This window comes from Aedes aegypti, chromosome 3, assembly GCF_002204515.2.
Source record: "Aedes aegypti strain LVP_AGWG chromosome 3, AaegL5.0 Primary Assembly, whole genome shotgun sequence".
Lineage (NCBI taxonomy): Eukaryota > Metazoa > Arthropoda > Insecta > Diptera > Culicidae > Aedes > Aedes aegypti.
Genome location: NC_035109.1, coordinates 165,383,349 through 165,406,749, shown reverse-complemented (window position 1 = coordinate 165,406,749; position 23,401 = coordinate 165,383,349). Strand labels below are relative to the sequence as shown.

Genomic DNA, 23,401 nt, shown 5'->3' with positions numbered 1-23,401 from the left:
CTCGTGACTATATACTGTATTTTGAGTTTCAAAACATTTAAGTATTCTTAAATAAAATAATGTTTAAGTCATTTTTTGATTTAGCTGAGTAATATTAAAAATATCATTGGTTACTTAAATCATGACTCCTGAAGCCGAATATGAAGACCCAATTCTTATAAGTCATTTACTTATTGAGTTATTTCAAACATTAAATCACTATGAACCACGCAATACGCCTGAAGGTAGGCAATTTCTTAAGAAAATTCTGCATTCTTAATAGTAGTTCGTTAATATTACTTAATTGAATAAACTTATGATAGATTTGAAAACGGAATCGTTTTCGGCAATGCCATTTTTTGTAACAATCGCATTTTCCTTGCTTGCATTTGCAGATCTCGTGTGAGACATGAATCTTCGGTAGTGTCATCCATAATGATAAAAATGATTGATACAAAAAGTTTACAAATTTACGCATGAACGAAACGCAATTTTCGCAAAAACCTCAATTTTCATTAGCTTATGAATGTAAGAAAGGGAGGCACCATTTATGCTTTTAAAATATTCCATAAATAAATTATGAATCGAACTTTTTATGAGAATGATCATACCGATCAATGTTATCCCGCTGATCAATGTTACCCTGGATTACGGTACTAAGTTAAATACTGTGTAAAAACTAGTGTTTACATTTAATCGGCCCAGATAGCCGTAGCGGTAAACGCGCAGCTATTCAGCATGACTATGCTGAGGGTCGTGGGTTCGAATTCCACTGGTCAAGGATCTTTTCGTAAAGGAAATTTTCTCGATTCCCAGGGCATAGAGTATCTTCGTACCTGCCACACGATATACACATGCAGAAATGGTCAATCGGCAAATAAAGCTCTCAGTTAATAACTGTGGAAGTGCTCATAATAACACTAATCTGAGAAGCAGGCTTTGTCCCAGTTGGGACGTAACGCCAGAAAGAAGAAGAAGAAGATTTAATTTATTTCAAACCCTAATAGTCGTAAATAAAAATCCACAGATAAAGATCAAATCTATGCGAAAGAGTAGCGAGCTTTAATCTAAATGAAGTTTTATTGAAGCAAATATGTCTAAATCAAACATTAAGCACGAATTCATACTGCATTACAGTTACCACCAGTTTGTGTTTCATTAAAATGTTTAAAATCATGTATTTAATGTGAAACTTAACTGTTGCATGACCTATGGTCCGAAATAGTTTAAATCAGCGGTGATATGAGGGCAATTTTGGACCGGCGGTGGCAATTTTGGCGTCATCGGCGTCACGCCGTTAGCAAGTTTCGGCGACGGCGTTGATCGGCGTGGAGAAATTTGGACATAAAACGCTAAGCTTGGTTTTCTAAAAACACTTCCACAGTTGTTCACTGAGAGCTTTCTTTGTCAAGGTTGCCTCGCTTTGCACGGTGTTTGGCAGAAAGGGGCAAAACAAGTTTTTATTTCATTTCAGAGAGCGAGCAAAAGCACTTGATCCAAGGTGCTAGAGCCAGGACATGAAGAAATGCCAATGTCCCATCCCAGAAGAACAACTAAGGAGTGTGCATTATCATCGCCACTCCCAACGATTTTACCTATAATCCTGAATCGAAACGGTTGGTACGGTTGTCTTCGTTTCTTCTTTCCTTGAATTGAAATGTTTTTGACTACCAATTATTCGTGCGTGAATAACTTAATCGTCATGATTTTTTTCAATTCTCTTCAACCCCAAAGTCTGCATAGTGGGCTACTCGCTTCCGTGCTTGAGATGCTCGACGGAGATTTCGTCCTTCCCAGCAGCTTTACAGTTCTTCAGCTCCCTAAAAGCATTTTAACCTCTCATATGGTCAGTGAGTCCACACCATAACCTTCTTCATAAATATCCACCCCGTTTCTCGATAAATTTCCATGGTTACCGTTCAACCAGAGACTAGTACTGCATTTGGTCCCTTGGTACTTGTAAATATCCACTATCCCTCGTACGATAACTAACATCCATATTTATTCACTGGAGAAGAATCACTTGGAACGCTAGCCGGACGCTCCCAATGTACGCGACTTACCTCTTCGAGGATCTATACTACACTGACGAGTGGACACCAAGAGTCAGTCCATGCACTCACCGTCATGGCACACACAGTCACATTGCGGACGCGGTTTAGGGACAAAATGTCGAAAGACAAAACTTCGAAAGCTAAAACGTCGAATGCCAAAACGTCGAAAGGGACAAAACTTCGAAAGTGGTGAATTTTCAACATTATTTGCCAGACTAATTTTTTCACATTGGGGTCAATAAAATATGCTTTGAAAAACGTTCGGCACATAATGAATTATTGATTCTTTCAGAAGAGAATCATTCTTCCGCAAAATTTCGTTTTCTTCAATTTTTTACTTTTCGACGTTTTGTCCCTTCGACGTTTTGTCCTTTCGACATTTTGGCATTCGACGTTTTAGATTCCTTTGCAGTACTGTGGGGTGTACACAGAGCTGAACACGTTTAGTGTCATTCCCCTCACATGCAACGCTAGCATAACGGAGTTGCAATGCAAATATAAGGCTCCCCCAAATCTACGCGACTTTTTACGGCGACAGCGACAAAAATCGTCGCGATTTCGCTGATGTTTGCAGCGCACTGTTTGATGAGCGCGTCTAAGCCACAGCGACGCGATTCGCGTCGTGTCAGTCAAGCTGCTTCCATAGAAGAGTTCTTGCAGCGACACAACAACGAAATCGCGACGATTTTTTGTCGCTGTCGCCGTAAAAAGTCGCGTCGATTTTGGAGAGCCTATATGCGTGTACTGCGTCCGCAGATTGGGTGACAAAACGTCGAATCCCAAAACGTCGAATGCCAAAATTTCGGAATCTATGACAAAAAGTCTTAAGACAAAAGGTCTCGATAGACAAAAGGTCGAAAGACAAAAGATCGAAAGGACAAAAGGTCGAAGAACAAAAAAGAAGGGACGCAAGTTTGACAAATCTCAGAACACTTTCAACGCCATTCTAGGTTTTGCTCTACTATCTTATGTGCCATAAAATTTTGATCAATTGCAAGGACATAAAGGTCTTTGTTTTGTCTTTGTTGAACAACTGTTGAAAGTGCTCTTTCCACCTGACAGCCACCGCTGTTTTATCGGTCAGCAAGTTCCGTTCTCGATCATTGCACGCCGTCATTAATCGTTGCATAAAATTTCCACATATTGTTCCAGTTTATGCTATCTTGAGCTTCAGCTACTACACTTTCTTCGTGCTGCCTTTTCGTTGTGCGGTGAATCTGCGTGTCTCGCTGCCCTGTATCTCTCTCTGTTCTGTCGAGTACCAGCCACAAGCATAGGTTTCTGGTGACATTCTTCACTTTTGTCACTCTCATCCACTCTTCATCGAACCTGTAGAATCGTCTTCTTCGTTGACCAGTGCCAATCACTTCCCACGCCGTTGTGGTCACAGCTTCGTGGATTGGGTTCCATAGGCTGTTGACATCACCAGAAACGTTGATTCTTCCCAACTGCTCGTTTAGCTGCTGGCGGTACTGTGCAGCTACTACATCAGCCGACAAGCATTGTCATATTGAAGCTCAGCGTTCTGTTAGTTTTAGAACTCGTGACGCTGGATAACCGCGCCCAAATTTGAGCTACAACAAGATAATAATCACAGATGATGATCCGAGTCGGAAGGTCATGACATTCATGACATCTGAGTAATGTCACCCAGCAACCAGCACGTGCTCTATTTGGGAGCAGGAATCGCCACTCGGGTGTCGCCAGGTGTGTGTTGCGGATATTCTTGCGTGCTAAGTAGGTACAGCTGATTGCCATTCCTCTGCCGCAGAAAAGGTTATAAGCCGCAGATAATTATCATTGGAAACGAAATGAAGGCTTTATTGGAAGTTGTATGGTGTCAGGCACCTAATACTATACTGTAGTTTGCGACCCCTTAGACTAGGTTACCATTGAACGAACAAAGTGTTGTTTTGTTAAGGTTTGAAAGCAAGTGTTTATTTCTATTATCTCTATTTAAGTTAATGAATACATAAATGAATCACTGCCTTTTTATTGGTACGCGAAAGATATTTCAATTCATTTATGTGGTTAACATCTAAACAGATAACACTGAATCAACAATTTCACGCCACAATACTCGATTCGTGGCCACATTTCTCCATCCTCGGTTCTGTCCCACGCTCGCCAAATCGATGCGCACTTGATCCGCCCACCTAGCTCGCTGCGTTCCACGCCTTCTTGTACCAACCGGATCTAAAGCGAACACCACCTTTGCAGGGTTGCTGCCCTGCATTCTTGCAACATGTCCTGTCCATCGTATCCATCCAGCTTTGGCCACCTTCACGATACTGGGTTCACCGTAGAGTTGGGCGCGCTCGTGGTTCATCCTTCGCCGCCACACACCGTTTTCCTGCACACCGCCAAAGATCGTCCTAAGCACCTGACGTTCGAAGACTCCAAATGGTCCTCGAGCATCGTCCACGTTTCATGCCCGTAGAGTACTACCGGTCTTATGAGCGTTTTGTACATGGTACATTTGGTGCGGGTGTGAATCTTTCTTGATCACAGCTTCTTGTGGAGGCCATAGTCGGTCCGACTTCCACTGATGATGTGCCTCCATATTTCATGGCTAACGTTATTGTCAGACGTCAGCAAGGATCCAAGGTAGACGAACTCGTCGACCACCTCGAACGTATCCCCGTCTATAGTAACACTGCTACCTAGGCGAGACATGTTGCGCTCGTCCCCTCCAAGTTGGAGGCTCCAACTAGCATGTGCTTCGTCTTGGTCGCATTAACCACCAGTCCAACTTTTGCTGCCTCGCCAGGCGGGTGTATAAATCTGCAACCTTTTCAAATGTTCGGCCGACAAATGAATTGAATTGAATTACCTTTTTATTGAAGTGATTTTCTGCCGTAGGCAGGTTCATCCCCAGACAGGTTAAAAAAAAATAGAACAAGCCTGAAGGGTCAGCCTGAGAAAAAACTACAAAAGTGTTGTATTTTACCTAAGAACACAGAGTTTTTAAGTTGGCACGAATTAATACAACAAAGAGCTAGACGCACAAGACGGACAGAAGATCCGACTAGTTTAAAACTACTACAAAACATGCATATCACGGGTATACATATATATTGGGTTACAATCACGTAAATTTATCCAGGACGCTATCTCTAAACCTCAAACTATAATTCGGCGTCCTTTATGAACGAGATAAGCGCCGCCGTTGAAGAGGGGTCGTCCTGCAGGGCTTCTCGAATACTACCAGATATCCCATCTGTCTGTTACCATTAAAAGCTGAGCAGTTGCATATGAAATGCTGAACTGTGTAACCCGTGTCACATACCTCACATGTCCGATGGAAAGGGTAATTGTGGGATACCCTCAGGGATAGGGTGCGACTCAAAACTCTTTCGGTGCAGCACGCGCTGCCGGGAGACAGCACGTTCAGTTTGAAAGAGACGTGCTAGTGCAATATGAATTGTGTTGCACCCATTCTTTTTTGTGTGCTAAAACTCCCATGTGCCGTTGCTGAGAATCTCTCTGAGCATTAGGCAAGGCTCTCTCAAATAATAACACTTTGCTTTGATGACGGAGTACGGATGGACGACACTCTCAAACGAACCACACAAACGTTTGTTAACTTCATAAATCATACATGATTTCGATGATTTCGCCTCACACATAGGGTAGATGTACCAATAGTGGAGGTATTAAGCACAGTTAATCTTCATTTAACCGCTTGAATTCGAGAAGCGCAATCAAGGCTAAGTAGTCCGTCATTCGTTTTGGCAGCAATGATGCCTTTGAGCTTGCAATTTCAAAGTGATAAAACTCAGTCTTTAAAGTTTATATTAACTTGAAAAAGTATCAGTGTACGCGATGACGTGCATAAAGTGTGCTGATACTTTTTCAGCTATGTCAGTGCAAAACCAGCTGATTTTCATTGATTCAAAATCGTGAGATGAATTAGCAACAATCATCAAGGACGCGTATAAATTTCACTGACGGCCTACTTCGCCTTAATGAACATATTAATGTTATAACGGGGAGCAACGACCATTGACTTAATGAGAAAAATTATTTCATTGCAGTAGCGTATCAGTGAAAAATAGTACCTCCACTTTTGATACACTGTTCCTTTAGTTGCGGTATATTATTAATTTGCTTTCCTATAGTTGCGGTATCCGTTGTTTTCTTATGGGATCCCATAGGAACCCTTTACCGCAACTATTGATACAAGTAAGAAAACTTTCATCAATTTTAGTGATATTTCACCAACTTTAAAGTAATTCGAACGCTGTTTTCAACTATTTAGTGTATCTATGTGGCAGTGTCGATTCTGTAGTTAATGCAACAATATCAGTGAAAATGGCGTTACCATAACTATAGGAACACCCGCAACTAATGGATTTCTTACCCTACTTCGATAATTTCGACGACTTCGGAATACTTTTCGTGTTGACCAGGAGTTTTGACAATTTCCTGAACAAACGGGGGGGTGTCCTTAAGATGGTACAGCTCATACAAAATTTGAAAAATATTCATACAAAATGTTACGGGGTAGGTGGGTGTCAAAAATGGCCATTTTCGGCGTTATGAAATTTGTGAATAAACCCTAAAATGATTCTGAAGTGTAGAGCAAGCAAAAAATGATTCGACACCGGCGTCAGTGACATTCGTTCTCGATTATGTTTTCAATGATAAGCACCAAACGAAGCACATTGTGCTTTACTCCAAGCGTTTTTAAGAGTAGAGCTAGAGCTATCTTTTGTCTCTCACACAGTTGCGGCAATACTCGCACCTTCTTTTGTGTCACTCAACAAAAACAGGAGACGCACGCAAAAGTCGGGTGCAGCACATGCATATTTTGCACCGCTCCGAGTTTTCTGCCATTCTCTGCTGGAGACAGATCACTGCCGAAGCCTGCTGATAAACTTGCCACCTGCTCGCGAAGTGCATTGTTCTTCTTGAGTGCTTCATTCAGTTCCTTGAGAATAAGCTTTTTCGAGGGCGCAAGTTGCGCGATCTTGAGTTGCGACTCGTTGCTATTTCATCCAACGCAAACCTGGGCCGAGGCTCGAATTGAGCGCCCCTCCACCTTCCCTTGGTGGTAGTGGACTTTGGGGCAAGTGTGCCATAGGGGCAAGTGTGCCACCCCTGCTTCTTATAAAAACTACAATATATATTTTCTATTTGAGCTTAGCAATATGTTCTCTTATAGTGCACAATACAATAATCAAAATATGATGAAAGTTGTTTTATTTTTCACGTATTTACATCGATTTTTGCAAAGACAACCAAATTTGAGTAGATTTTTATAAGATTTCGTTGTTTCTAAATAGCATGCTTAAAGGTAAATTATTAACAGATTTTTTTTATGTACTGTAGATTGTGAAACTATTCAAATGTGTAAGTTATTGTGGCATTTGAACGAAAAAAGTATTTAGTTCTACATACGAAATCCAGTTTGGTTGAAATCTATACTTATTGGGGCAAGTGTGCCACCTATTTGGTAAACGAGAATTGTTGGAGTGAAATTTAAAAAAATATAATCATCATCATTTTAATCATAATAATAAACCAAAATGAGACACCAGTAGTGGTTTCTGAAGTATAGTAGGGGAATAACTGACATTTTTGCCCCAAAGTTATTTTTTCTCTAAATATTCAAAAATAACTTGTTTTTCGGCTTATTAAGTACCGTTTTACATATCTACATCAATATTTTACCGTTATATAGTGCTGATCTAGTGTAGTATTATACATATTTGCCGTAATATAAGGGTAATGCATATATTCTATTGAATGGAGACAAAAACAACCATTTAAGTTATTCGAATTGAGTAATAGAGAGCTAGGCATGTTTTGAACCTTGTTATAAATCATCCCCTTGTTACGGTAAACTTAAATTATTTTTTTAAATTATCGATTAGCGTATGCTTTGTAAGTAATATTATTAGGAAATAAAGAAAATTGTATTACAAGTAGAATTACATGCGATGTTCATTCGGTGGCCGTCTTGCCCCATATGGGTGTCACACTTGCCCCATAGTGTTGAAAAATAGGTTATTTTGGATGATATTTGAGAAGCTCCAAAACTAATACTTTTTGAAGTTATTTTCTTTTTGAATGATACGATGGTTACACAGCAAAAAATTCTCAAATTTACATGGCACGTAATTCTTTATGATAATCATGTAAAACGAGTTGCAACTGAACATTCAACGATAATTAATGTAATCTGTCTCATTGCATTCGATAATGCTTGCAAACTTGAGTGAAACTGAAACATTTCATGATCTTCCATCCAACATTCGCCAATGTTGCATGCTTTCTTGCATCTTGAAAGTGAAATTGCAAACAAGAATTCTCAGTTTACATGATTCTACGATGAATATTCTGTCAAAAATAATGCACATGGATGGATCGACGGCTTGTCATTCCATGTGCATTATTTATGATTGAATTTTCAGCGTGAAAATCATGTAAATCGTGCCGTTTTGCATGCAACATTCTTCGAGAGAAGACGTTTCGCGTTCAATATTAAGGATTTTGGTAACAATGTTGTATATAATAGATGTGTTTATAGGTTTTATCATTGAATAATACATGAGAAATGGCTTTGCATGATTGAGGCTAATATTACGTTACGTGTATATATAAGATTTTTTTGGTGTGTATGAAAAGATGTGAAACTAACATCATGAGGCTAAATAAGTGGATTTTATAAGCTTTAGGCAAAGTTAGAGATCAATTTGCTTAAGGTGGCACACTTGCCCCAAATTCCGCTAAGCTGTAAGAATGTGGCGTGTATCGCATTGTTATTACGGTTGTTAAGAAAATTTTCCAGTTTGCGGTAGCCGCAGAGTTCTACCGCAGCAGTCAAAGTTCTACTGCAGGCTTCGAAATCATTCCATCATTGAAGCAAAAATTCAATCATAGTATACTTGAAAGAGAAAACGCTATGAAAAATAGCAACAAACAGCAATCATCGAGACGGTATCCAAGGTATCATTGAAGCCTACTGATGATATACCAGTGCAAATCAGTGATGTGATAGCTGCGGTAGCTTTTCGTTGAACCGTAGAACGGAAAGTTTTCACCAAAATTGCAATATACGTATCGGCATGTAAATCATAATTGTTTCCGCACTCATGATATCATTTTATTGATTCTATGTGCTCATTTTAACGATAAAGGTTCTTTTTCTTTCCGATATTTTCAGAACAAGGTTGTATAATTGAAAATCAACAATTTATTTATTTTATTCATTTATTATTTTTCGTACATCAAATTCCCTACTACTACACTGGAGTAGCAGCCACGGGCGGCTAATCAAGCTCAAGCTCAAGCTCAAGTGGCTTTTCGTACACGTATTGCGTACACTAGAATAGTGAGCTCGATTTGGCACAAGGGGGTCATCTACATCTAATACCTTTAGGGTCGTTAAGGAACAAATAGCGTGCACAAACGGACTTCAATTTTTTACCTGATTTGTTTCTTACCAAAACGAGCACTTTACAATGACAAAAATTGGCTTGTTTAGGGGTATCCTGTTTTATACATATTCTGATTCTACTTTAAAAACTGAGCCAGAATCCAATGTTTCATAATTTTCCGTACCCTGGAACTATGTTAAAAACACGTATGAATTTAGTATGGAAATCGCGTTTGAATCACCCCTCGGTAAATTATGCTTCGGGACGAACTGGCATTAAGTAAATTGAAATGTCATTGAGTCGATGGATTGAAATCTGTTTTAATCATTTACTATATCAAAATTAAGATATTAAAGCGCAATAAAATCGCGTTGCACTTAGAAAAATGTGCTCTTTCGATAAAGCTACAAAAAACTGTGAATTTTTCGTCACTAAACAACCCAATTGTAACATTTCGCATTTTCGAAAAATAAGGGACGGCCTAATGTACACCTTCACTTGTATTTATTCAATACGTTGGCTTATTGATCATTAATCTACTGATAAGACATGCATTATCGCTGTTGCCACTATGTGACCAATCAAAGCTAATGGTTTTGTACGCAAAACCAATCAGAGGACAATGCTCAAAAACTTGTCTATGCAAATAACAACGCCGGTCATTTCCTAATGTCCAACGATATGGTTTGAATAGTTAGACAATCATCGTTACTATACATACATTACATTGTATACCTCTGCATTGGAGACAGATAGCCGTTCTGGTAAACGCGCAGCTATTCAGCAGGACCAAACTGAGCGTCGTGAAATCGATTCCCACCGGTAGAGGATCTTTTCGAATGGGAATTGGCAAAGAAAGCTCTCAGTTAATCATTATGGAAGTGCTTATAATAACACTTAGCTAAGAAACAAGCTTTGTCCCAGAACCTCTGTATTAACCACAGCCTCTTTGGACGAAAAATGTTTGTTATGCTGTCAGTAATAAATAAGTGTTTAAGTATTATGTAGGAGAACACATGGTAATCCGATTGTTCTAGTTCCAGTGACTTATGGAACTGATAATTATCGACTATTAGGATTATGAGAATGGATAGAGAAAGATGATTGCTGCAAAAATAATAACAAATATAAACAAGTAAAATACTATCCCGGGAATTTGTGACCTTCTGTTTAAGAGGTAGGAACGAGAACCAGCATCTCCGTCTTTACTCAATGCGTTGATTATTTGGAAAAAGATAAATTATGTTTTCAAATACTGACTGCACATGTGTAATTAATTCGATGTTTTCCTATTCAACTACAACACTCTCATTTAATAGCTAGAACATACAACATGCTTTAGCTAGGAAATTTAAAATTAAGCTATCATAAATATATAATCTAATGGTCTTCCAGAATCCATAACTTTCTATTTCGCTTAGACCTCCTTTTATCGTCGGCATTGTCAAATGAAACGGTGCCAGTTTCACGTCTGCAACCGACTTTCTATCTTTTGGATTTGATCTCGTTTTTCCCTGTTTTTCTCGTTCAATTCTCACTCTCATCGTAAATAGGTCATCATAGGTTTGCTGTTAACTGCTTATGATCTAGATATTGCATAGATGAGCTTTGTTTGCGGTAGCTATTATCACATCTCCCAGACAAGAATTCACCTTCATTCCACTGGGATGCTCTCAGTTAAACGCCGAATGGTGTCTGAGTTTGAACTTAAAAGTACAACCCTTTAGTTCATAAATTTGAAACATGATTGTTTTGATTGAGTGTGGGACGTAACTGGAGTGTAGTGTTGAATCGCATCAGTGCATTAGCAGAGCAGAAGCATAACAAAACCAATAATGAGATTCGGTTCAGAAAGGTGTATTTATTGCCTGGGAGCAATTCTGGCAATCAATCAGATTGGACAGCTGTGTTCAGGGGAGATAACGGAACAGAAGTTTGATGCAGCTCAATCAAATCAAGGACAAATCCCGGACGATGGAGGAGGAAGTGGAAGTAACAAAGTTCTATCGAGAAAAAGACGTTTCCTGCAGTTTCCAGAAGGCAGCTCGTTTCAAGTTGGTTCGTGAACTTAAACTTTTAACTATAGCTTAAGAATAAGTATTTATTGTAAATAAAACGGTTTTCTTGTTTTCGATATGAGATAAAAAAAATTATCTCTAAGCGTTTATTAATAAGTGTATTATCAGACATTACAGTAACGAGAATACCTTACCACGTTTGAAACATTTAGATTAGATCCCAGTTGAAAATTCGTTGAAGTAGACTGCCAATTTCTCAATGTTTAAATTTAAATACTGAGCAGATCCATAGTCTTAAGACTCAAATTCATTAGTGTGGTATGATTTTCCCTAGTAATATTATTACTTTTCTGAGTATTAGAAATAGTGTGCAAGGTATTCAACAAAGCAAAGTGTCATTCACTATTAGAGTATGTCGGGAGGCCATGACCCATCATGTTTTAGTGTTCAACGAAAAAAAACATTATTTTGACATAGTAGCATTTACGAGAGATACTAGGATACTAGTTTACTTACAGATATTTATATAAGTTAACTTAGAACAAAAATAAGCTCAACGAATCCACTAGAATATGTTTAATACGATATATCCACATACTTTAAAGCTGTGTTTATGTTTCACAATTTCAGTGTACGATCAAACCATTCCAGTGGTGGGGAGCACTCTTTTATTCACAGTCGGTGTAACGGTTGCTCTTGCCTATCAGTTGCCCAGTATATCCGTTTTTGAAATATCGAAAATGTTACGAGAGCAAGTCGAAGAAGGAGTACACTTACGACGAAAAGACGAAAATGTCAATACAACTACGCTGGTCGACACTAGTACGAGTAAATATGAGCAAAGTAATAAGCACTCGTATTACTACAACAATCCTTATGGAAACAGCTTATACCAGCCGGCAAATGGGACGAAGAACATTTTTGGTTATTACAACAATTTGCAACAACAAAATCAACAAGCACAAATGGGTTACAACAATCGAATAAAATACTATACTAGCTCCAATGATAGCAGATATGAAGCATACCAGAACAACGCAAACAAATGGCCGCAAAATCCATCATTTTCATTGAAAGATTTGCCGCCAAATTTTCTATCGCCATACAACCATACCAAAAATGATTGGAATAGTCTCATCAGTAGGTGGGTTAATTTAGCGTTACATCAAGGTTTTGACACAGCCATTAACACTAATAATTTTTAAATTTCTACGTTCATCTCTTTCAGATACTTTTTGAACTGGGTTCGAAAGCATCCACCAAATTATCACCTGAGCAAAAAACGTTTCTACCCCGTGTTCGGCAAACGGAGCATTGAAGAGCATACCCATCCCGAAGATAAGTTCTTCCTGAGCCATCATCGCTCAACTCGACACGACTTGTACTTGCAGATTGAAAAGTTTCTCGATGCGTGAGTATCGTGACTACTGATTTTTTTTTTTGGTTAGAGGAGGGTAAATCATGCATTTATTTTTCTTACAGGAAGGGCAAACATGGTCACCACTGCGTTTTGCGAGCCCTTTGTGAAAGTGGACAGCGAAGGAATGCAAACGAACCGGACTCATTTTTGAAGGAGATTTTGAAGGCTGTTTTTAGGTAATATCGAATATAATTTTATAATTACTGAGATTGTTGCTAACATTTTACTTCATTTTTAGTTTGCCAACGACGCACGAAACGCCCATTCATCACAAACATCGAATGTATGACGAAGCTCACGGTCATGAAGGAGATTGTGCGGAAAAGTTTTCGTTTTGTCAGGATAGTATATGGTCAGATAGTTTTATTTTCTGAAGGGTGTAGAACAACAGTTCGAATGACAAATATTTTATCGTTTATAATAAAACAGTTTTTCTAAAGCCTTTTTTTCAATAACAAAACAAACAAAACCATATTTACAGCTTTGCTCAAAATTTACGATTCTTTTTCGTAACTCCAATTGCCAACCTGGCCACCTTTCATTTTGTCGAATTTCTTATACCACGAATTCCATAACATACCTCATTGCCTGAAATCAATTAACCCGGGATAATGTCAGGCGGGGCAATTACGGTGTTACACTCCTGTTGGATAATCGAACAGTGTTTCGGATCCACATTGTAACTAAAACGAAACCGCGTCAGTTCCACGTAATACAACTCGGTTCACAGCTGCCTCCCTCCTTCCTCGGCTGCGGTGCACACTCGTCAGATCTTGCAGCACCTGATCAGAGGCGAACACCATCTTTGCAATGTTCTTGTCCGGCATTCTTACAACATGCACCGCCCAACGTATCCTTCCAGTACGCAATTTCTTCTGGAGCCCATAGCATGGCACGAATTTCACAGATGATACGCCTTCGTATTTCACGGCTAGCATTGTTGTTCACCGTTAGCGTGGATGCGAGGTCAATGAACTCATCTACCAGCTCGAAGGTATCCTTGTCAATATAAAGCTAATTCTTTAATGAATGTTCGAATCCTCTGAGCAGAATGTCAAATAGAGAAACTTAAAAGTAGATGGAGTACCGTGTACCTTTTAATTCCACTCCTAAATGCTTATCTTTGACAGATACGCGTATATCGACTACCACTTGCAGTCTTCTTCAGTGTCAGTTACTCGTATCCACTAATGCTAATGCCTAGACGAGCCCTGTCGTTGTCGATTTCTCCCGTCAGCATTCACAACCAGTCCTACTTTAGTTGCTTCAAGCTTCAGGCGGATGTACATATCTGTCAATGTTTTAAATGTTATTTCGATTATATACATGTCATCAGCAAAGCAAACAAATTGACTGGACCTTGTGAATATCGTACCCGTCTCTGTGCATGTTGAATATTGAAAAACAAACACGAAAGTTCCTCATCTTGTCGTAGCCCTCGGCAGAATTCGAACGAATTGGAGTGTAGGCCCGAAATCTTTACGCAGTTCTGCATCATCGCTCTTATCTGTCTTGTGAGCTTCCCGAGAAAGCTATTCTCGTCCATGATCCTCTATAGCTCTGTCGTACGCCGCTTTAAAATCAATAAACAGGTAATGCGTAAATGATAAGTATTAGAGATTTGCCATACGTAAAAATATGGTTCATTGTCGAGCAGCCGCCCACAAAGCCGGCTTTATAATTTCCCACGAACTTGTTTGCAATTGGTGATATACGACGGAATATGATCTGGGATATCCGATAGTTGTTCCAGATTCTGACTATCAGCCGATGTAGCAAGCGACCAAGTTCTCCGGGACCAGCTTAATAATTTCCACTCCGGTACAATTGTGGTTTTGTTATTCTTGAGCTTTTGAACACCATCCTTAACTTCCTTCAAAGTGGGAGCTGGTTGGCTGGTCCGTGTCTATGCTCTCAGCGCCATTCTCTTTCCCGAGTGGTTTATTTGCCCGAGATGTTTTTGGTACTCACAATTCTTATTACTTTATGCACCCTTCTTTTTTGATCGGCGGTTCTCTAAAGTTTCACACATTTCGGGTTATTCGGGAGAATGGATTTGGAGTAGAATGGACGTTCGATGAAACTATATTCAAGGTAACGACATTGAGGTAACACAATCGATTTTAGTAATACAGTTAGGACCCGATTTGATCAGCCCCTCGGTGAATTTTAGGTTGACAAAATCGGGACATTTTATTTTTGTTCATGTTTATCAACTTATGACATGGACTGCGTTACAAACAATATGAACTTTGAAGGGGGAAAAGTCGTCTTCCAGAATAAGTTTTTGAAAGGGCCTATCAAATAAAACAAGTTTTATTGGATATTATGTAATGTAAACAAAGTTACAACCCAAATAAGATACATTGGAATCAATTTATGGCAAAAATTGAATAAGGGACATAAACGTAGTAAATCTACATAAGATTATATTTAACGACGAGTTTCGAAAAATCGTCGAATGCTTCATATGCTTGTTTAATGTCATTTTGATTCATATTTTGAGCAGGCTTCTTCTTCTTCTTCTTCTTGGCATTGACGTCCCCACTGAGACAGAGCCGGCTTTTCAGCTTAGTGTTCTTATGAGCACTTCCACAGTTATTAACTGAGAGCTTTCTTTGCCTAAGTTGCCATTTTTTGCATTCGTATATCGTGTGGCAGGTACGATGATACTCTATGCCCAGGGAAGGCAAGGAAATTTCCTTTACGAAAAGATCCTGGACCGATCGGGAATCGAACCCAGACACCTTCAGCATGGCTTTGCTGCTTTGTAGCCGCGGACTCTAACTGCTCGGCTAAGGAAGGCACCTTTTTGAACAGGCTAATAGGGCCATAAATGCATCTTATAGAAATGAATCAGCTAATATTTGCCGAAAAGGCAATTTAATTACTTATCTTACTGTAAACTATTAAGTTTACTGATAAAAGTAATAATTTAACATTTTCAATCCTATTTCTTGCAAAAGTTTGAAGCAGGGTCATGCTTTAAACATCGAACACCGCTCATTTTGTTTTGTATTTCGAACACATTCGTTAGTTAATGGCTGGGGGAGTGCTCAAAAGAACACAAAGCTAAGAAACAGGCTTTGTCCCCACTGGAACGTAACACCAGAAAGAAAAAGATGAATAATTAGTAGTTAATTACATGATTTTCCATTAAAGACATCTGAGTTAGTTGCACTGACATCGAGCTAAGGAATCGATACTACTTCCAATGCCTAAACTAGCTTAAGACGACACAATTGAGCCTCAACTGATACTCATTTCCGCGACATATTTTAGTGAAATATTTCAACAAAATTTAAATACGGAATCAAGTATTGAGAATATGACTGTGTTCGAAATTAGAGACAGAACGGTATTTGATATCGAATTTCCTTATGTATGACGATTTTTTTTAATCCTTAACCGTTCTCAAATCATTGCGATTTTTAAAGCAAAATTTTCCCTGTTTTTTTGCCCCATGTCCGTGTTTAAATTCATCCAGCATCCATTTATTACGTAACACTGTAGTTGTAAGTAAATTATTGGGATAGGAGTCCCCGGCTTCGTAATGTTTTTTTTTTGTAATTTTAAAATTCTTGAATGAGCCGTAACGCTTGAGCTTACCCACTCCCTCTTCGAGCGTTACGTAATTTTTGGACGGCGCCTTAATAGTATCAATCTAAATCAAAGCTTAACCTTTATAATATCTAACCTGAGGCTCGTTCATAAATTACATCACGCTCTTAAGGAGAACCCGAGTAACACACATGTTATAATTGTGTTTTATCTACTTATATATGACTAGTTTTGGTCATATATCAGTTGATAATACACAATTATAACATGTGTGTTGCTGGGGAAGGAAGCTTCAGCGAAGCGTGACGATCCATACAAAAATTTCGCAGTCTTCATATAAGAAGTGCGAAAATCCTCATATCATGTTTTATGGTAGTTTTTATATTGAAAATGTAAACCAAACATAAATGTTTTTCATTATTTGTATTGTTTAGTCTGTTAAGACTCTGTTTTTCGCTTTTGACGTGATTTTAATATGCTACTTTCACCTTAGTAGAAAGAAATTGGAAGCTTACCTTCAATTTTTGTGATGCAGTCATCGAGTTCAATATTTTTGTGATGAAAGCTTCTAAAACAGCAACGATGGGTTGAGATTCTTCACAGTCCTTATATCCAGCATTCGCCCATATCAAATGATAGAATGGATTCATACCGGGAGCATTGGAAGACTTAAACATATTGTAGAAAATTTGGCTCATTCTGGAGAGCCGTGGAAGAACCTTTATAAAAGTGTATCAAAACCTTCGAACCAGGACTGGTCTTAGATGGCTCTAGCCGGAAGAACAAATTTCTTCCTCAAAAAACTGCTATAGATTTCTGTTTTATTTTTTTATCAAACTTCAACAAAAAAAAAAGTCATGTCAAATCCTAAGACCCAGATGCCTCCAAAACTATTGGCCTGGCAAAATATTTTCTTGTAACCATAAACACCACGTTCTCTAAGAACTCCTCCATCCTATGATACCAAACAAACTAACATTTACAACAATAAACTGTGATTTTAGAAGGTGGAAAGATTATCACTAGAGCATACGACAATCAGACGTTGTTTCTAAATTTTAGCGGACAAAACCTTTAAACTTCTTTGCTTCATTATATTATTTAGGCTAGCAAGAAAAATATGACAAAAATTGTACTAGATAGCGAAGTTATGTCAAAATATACTACAGTAATCAGAAATTGCATTCATTCACAAAAAAACAATGAAATAAACGCATGTGAATGCGAAATTCACGTTCAAACATTTTTCGCATTTTTTATGGGCCATACTGTATGAACGCTTCTTTGCGTCATATATAATCATACGGGATCAGTTTAAATGTAAGTACGGTAAAACATGACGAACAATATTATATTCTAAATAGGCTGACAAAATCGGGTCAAAAAGCTGACAAAATCGGGTCGGCACTGTATTGGTCACCTAAATTTCGGTATATGAAAGAGTATTTCAAAAGCATCATTGCATTTTGCTACTTGATATAATTTGGAACAAATAAGAATTCTCCATTACATCTGTTTTATTTTCTTGAAAGCTCCTGAATGTTGTTATAAAACTACAAATGTTAATGTTTATCATTGAATGCTCAAGAAGTCTATTTTTCCCCGGTGGGGCACCATTTATACTTAGTCCAAGAATTAGAATAGTAGAACCATAATATCCAAAACGAACTTTTGGAGCTTGCTCACTAAGTCAACTGGAGATGGTCTCCAAGAGATCCTGTATAATTTTTTATTATACCAACATATATAATCTCACACTATTTGATAACGCTTTGGCTCGGTTATTTCATCTACAGTTATAAACTTGATTCATCTGATAAAAAATCTAAGGGATGGTCCTTTCTGGGAATGGTGCTTTCTGGCGAATGGTTTTCTGGCAAATATCGCACAATCATACTGTAGACGTATGATGTTTTCTGTCCTGTGACGTGATATAGATTGAGAGTACTCCGTGCTCTTCGATCGTCAAAATTAGACTCAATTACTTTATTCAATATTAATTTAATGCTGGTTCGCTTACAAAAGTCTACAAAGTCTACAAACCTATACATACATAGAGACTACCCGAGTGGAGGAAGTGCTTACCTTACCTTACTTCGAAATAAACGCAACATCTGCATTAAAGAATTTGGTTCCCGCGCCACAGTGCCGACAGTGGAGGTCTGTAATTCGATCTTCTGCTTGACTATGTATGTTGAGTACAATGTACTAAGCATGGTGCAATGATTTGTAGGCCTGTCATTTGGGTTTGCTTATAATGCCGATGAAAACGACTAACGATTCATCGGAAGCACCCGCATACTCTCCGATGCATCGAAGGACCGCAAGTTCGACATCGTTGCGCTGCAAGAGGTTTGTTGGAAGGGATCAATCGTGTGAACGTTTAGAGGTAATCATAACTTCTACCAGAGGTGCGGCAACACACGTGAAATGAGAACAGCTTTTATAGTGATGGACGCCATGCAAAGGCGCTTCATCGGGTATTGGCCGATCAACGATAGAATGTGCAAGTTGAAAAATGAGGGCTGATTTTTTAAATTTTAGCATAATCAATGCATGTCCACACTCCGGAATGATGACAATGTGGCATTTACACGCTGCACGGCATCAAGATCATCATAGGAGATTTGAATGGAAAGTTTCCAGGACAAAAAGCGCCGCCTGGAAGAAGTGGATTGTCAAAAGATGGAGTTGCTGTATCGATCTCCTGAAAATTTCATCAGAAGCTCAACTCATCCCGACCAAGGCCAATGCTTAATGCCGCGAGATCAAATGTGCAGCACACAGCGGACAGTGCGCACCAACCTGCTCCCACAATAGGGGAAGTTAAGGATGTCATTTAACAGCTGAAGATCAAAAAGGCCACTGGCAAGAATGATATCCGTGCCGAACTCATCAAGATGAGCCCAGAGAGGTTGGTCGCTAGTCTGCATCGGCTGAGGAAGTAAGGCGTTATATGCCCCATCTACAAAAAGGGTGACAGACTGGAGTGTTAGAATTATCATGCAATCACTATCCTAAATGCCGCCTAATAGGTTCTATTCCAGATTATCTTCCGTCATCTGTCACCTATAGCAAACGAGTTCGTGGAAATTTGTCAAGCATTTTTCATCGACGCCCGCTCGGCCACGGACCAGATCCTTTCCGTGCGGCAACTTCTCCACAAATGCCGTGAGAAGCAGGTGCCAACGCATCACCTGTTCATCGATTTCAAAACAGCATACGACAGTATTGGCCGTGTAGCTATGAAAGGTAAGGTACGAGAACAGCTTTTCCGGGAAGTTCGTCTACCTCGGATCCTTACTAACGACTGACACAATGTTAGTCGTGAAATACGAAGGCGCATCGTCTGTGGAAGTCATATCTACTTAGGGCTGCAGAAGAAACTGGAGTCGAGAAAGATTCACCTCCAAATGCAAGATGTAAAAAACGCTCATGAGATCGGAAGAGTTCCTCCACCTTGGATCTGGCCTGGTAGCTAAAAATAAAGTAAGTTGTGAGCTTCGAAAGTGCATCATTTGTTAAAGTCGGGTCTGCAGTTGAGAAAGATTCTATTCAATATATTTCATGTACAATACGCTTAAGACCGGTGGTCCTCTACGGGCACCAAACGTGAGCTACATACATATGTTCGATGAGGACCTGCAAGAATGACAAACAGCAAACCTGCAAATATGATGGTCATTTGTCTAGAGAAAATTCTTTGCTTATCGGAGCAAAGAAGGAGAAGAAGATGAGTAAAGCAGCCGTCTAACTTCCTTGCATTATGAAAAAAAAAAATCAAATTTTGGTTCAGTAGGTATTTAACCGGAATTGAACTTAAACGCAAAATTGCTTATCCACTCCCATGTTATCCAACACATTTTTTTAATACCGTCGATGTGGGTGAAAATAGGTCTATTGGGTGAGAATTTGTCGAAACATAATTTAAAATAAATAATCAGAAAATATGTCGAATTTTTGTACAGGGGAGCTTATGAAGTGTCGGCCATTTTGTTATCTTAGTCATGACCAAGGAATCTACTTTCAAAATACCTTGGTCATGGTTTTCTTTTGCAGACCGAATCTTCTGAAATTTAGCAGTAAAATGCGCTTATATGCTAAAAGTATTGATTCAAAATATGAGCCCCATTGCTTTAAAAAAAACCGCCCATGGCAAAGTAAACAAAGCTGCCGAAAATACAGCAAGACATCTTATGATTTTAATTGTGTATTGTACACATATACGGAAAGCTACCATCAAAATCATGATTCTAGGAGACACGTAGTTTATTTTAAGGAGATAAATCTCCGAAAAAAAACATGAAAATAACGCCTTTTTAAAAAGACCATTTAGGGTAATTTACGGCTTTAACACCATTCGACTATTATCGGCAACAAAATTTCAAACGCCAAATACTCAGTATTTTGCTATCAAAACACATCAATGAAAACATTCAGATACATTTTTGTTCTGTCTGCTTCCTACTGACGAGATTGCTGAGACTGAACAAACAATTTCGCCAAAGATGAGATTAATCCAAATGATTTCGTCTCAAAGTGCGGCTGATTTGGAGCTGCCGAAGATATTCGTCTGCAGTTCTTATGGGAAAGCTGCCGAAGAAAACGAGACTGCCGACAATAGTCACACTGACAAGAGGCGTGAAAACATTTTCAAAAATCTTTTAACAACTCTGTCCATAGAGGATTGAGCAGCGCATAAATGTGAACAGACAAACACGTAATTTGTTTGCTGATGTCCGAGTAAATTGCAAAAGAAGCGCGGTATCGGCTTAGACTGCCGAGAATACGTTAATTCTCGTATATTATCGTAGAACTTCTTGCTTTCAGATGGATAAACCTTATTTTAGAATTAAATATTAGTTCATCATACAAACTTTTATATATAAGTAGCATCAACATTGAGTAGAAGATTATATTTCTGCATTGCTTTATACTAACTCAAGTCCATTTGATCCTATGTCACCCCTTCGTTGTGGTGAGAATGGGTCAAATTTCATGTACTTATAGATCAGTAAACATTAGCAAATGCATTACCGTAATTCAGGGTAACATTGATAAGTTTTTAGTATAGGTAGTTACACATACAAATCATGCAAATAAAACGATTTCAAACCACTGATCTATGAAAAATAATGCATAAATGTTAACTTCTTATTTTTCTTGTCTCTGGTGTTTTATTTCAAGTGGGCAGAGAGTGCTTCTCAACCTCTCAGTGTTCCTATGAACACTTTAACCGTTATTAACTGAGAACATTTTATGCATTTATTTATCGTTATGATCATTAAAGTCAAGAAAACTCCCAACCAAAGGTAATTGTAAATCAGGGAGATCCAAACCCTTCAATTGAAAGAGATAATGTTTATGACAAAGTTATAATAAATATTAGGAAAATGAATCATTTTTATTTCACTCAAAACAAAAACTGTTCGAAAAATCCACAAAATTAAAACTATAATTGTGAGAATATATTCTTCATCACATCTCATTGTTACAACTAATGGTAAATCTACTGAAACGATGAGACACAGCGTTATCGATACTAATCGGAAGCCTCCATCCTGCGATGGAACGAAGCTCGAGACGGATCATCATTCACCTGTTTCCGTTTCGGTGCTATCGACAAGCTGTTGAACCACTCCCAGCAATGAGTTGTTCTTCTATCCCATCGGCGTGCCTGCTGCTGTTAACTAATGGTGCTATCTGGCAAGCGATGTGGGGAAGTGATATTTTATATCTTCGTCAGAGGGTTTTGCCGGAGCAAATAGAGTAAATTGATAAATGATACTGCTGTACGCTGAAGAACCGGAACTCGACGCCAAGTAGTGCAAACAAGAATCACTTGATTTTCGCTTCCAGAGTTTACACGGCGTTGTCGCTGTCTAGTATCTCTAGCTGGGATATTGGGCAGTGCCGGTCTAGCTCTGCGCAGTCATCTGAGGTGAGGTAAGGGAAGTAGATTTCATCACCCTGAGGTAAGCTGCTGGAACCGTTGGAAGTATCATCAGTTGCTAGAGGTGGTCTGAATGCACATAATGGTAGGTGATTGATTTTTTGTTGACTGTGATACAGATAAATGGGAACAAATAAGCAAAACTTACGAGAAAATCCTTTTGAACAGCTTGAAAATGATTCCACTGTTGGGAGTTATGTTATGAGACAACTCGCAGATGGTCCGCAGAATGCAAGCTCGTCCGTCAAAATCATGGCTAACACATAAAAAACTTTAAAAGATGATCTCTACTATACTCAATCATACATACATTTGAATCATTTCTCCTAGAGTTTTGTGGATGTCTCTTTTGGTGATTTTGAGTCCTGGCGGGTTGTTATACTCAATATTCCAACGGAATCCAGCGCCTTGTGCCCAAATGTTGGTTGAATCAGCCATTCGATCCCTAACGTTAACACGAGCCTAAAAAATGGAGTTATTTCAATGTAAATACGAAGTTCAATCCCATCAGTGATAAAAACTTACGAATCCTCTGGATATGTTTCGAAAAATTAGGTAACGCTTTCGCCTGTTGATAATTCTTGTGGAGTTAGAATAATGATCACTTTCATTATCAGTGCTATGAACTACCGATGCACCAAGTCCAACAACAAGCACGAACCATATTAGTTTCATTTTCTTTTCGTCCACCGAGTCTCACCAAAGCTTACACCAAAGTACGCAATGTGAATATGGATCATCCAAATCTGGTATCTTCAACAGATTCGCTGTTTGTTTAAGTGATTGACGGAGGATCGTTGATTATACTTTCTCCTGCGTGTATGCGCTCAAGATCAATCTATCATGCGCTTCGTTGACTGTCGCTGCCTACATCGCATACCACATATGGGACTTAACGATTGAATGACATTGGATTGTGAAAGCGAAAAGATTCGTGTTGCACATGACTGCATAAAAGTACCGTAATTTTGGGTAAAATTGATTATTTTTTACGGTTTTTAGTCTGTCTTATATAATGCTGTTGATGCCAA

At 38.7% G+C, this 23,401-nt stretch overlaps 2 protein-coding genes across 2 annotated transcripts; one reads left to right on the top strand and one right to left on the bottom strand.

Moving 5' to 3' along the window:
- Nucleotides 1–11,054: 11,054 nt before the first annotated feature.
- Nucleotides 11,055–13,285, top strand: LOC5563968. Its single transcript, XM_001648224.2, has 5 exons — nt 11,055–11,476; nt 12,067–12,580; nt 12,665–12,847; nt 12,919–13,032; nt 13,095–13,285. The coding sequence occupies exons 1-5, from the start codon at nt 11,254–11,256 to the stop codon at nt 13,228–13,230; spliced, it is 1,170 nt and encodes a 389-aa protein (XP_001648274.2). The 5' UTR covers nt 11,055–11,253; the 3' UTR covers nt 13,231–13,285.
- Nucleotides 13,286–21,835: 8,550 nt separating this feature from the next.
- LOC110679479 lies at nt 21,836–23,155 on the bottom strand. The gene is made up of 4 exons (XM_021854172.1): nt 22,896–23,155; nt 22,681–22,832; nt 22,519–22,626; nt 21,836–22,439 (listed from the first exon to the last, which is right to left on the bottom strand). The coding sequence occupies exons 1-4, from the start codon at nt 23,043–23,045 to the stop codon at nt 22,280–22,282; spliced, it is 570 nt and encodes a 189-aa protein (XP_021709864.1). The 5' UTR covers nt 23,046–23,155; the 3' UTR covers nt 21,836–22,279.
- Nucleotides 23,156–23,401: the final 246 nt, after the last annotated feature.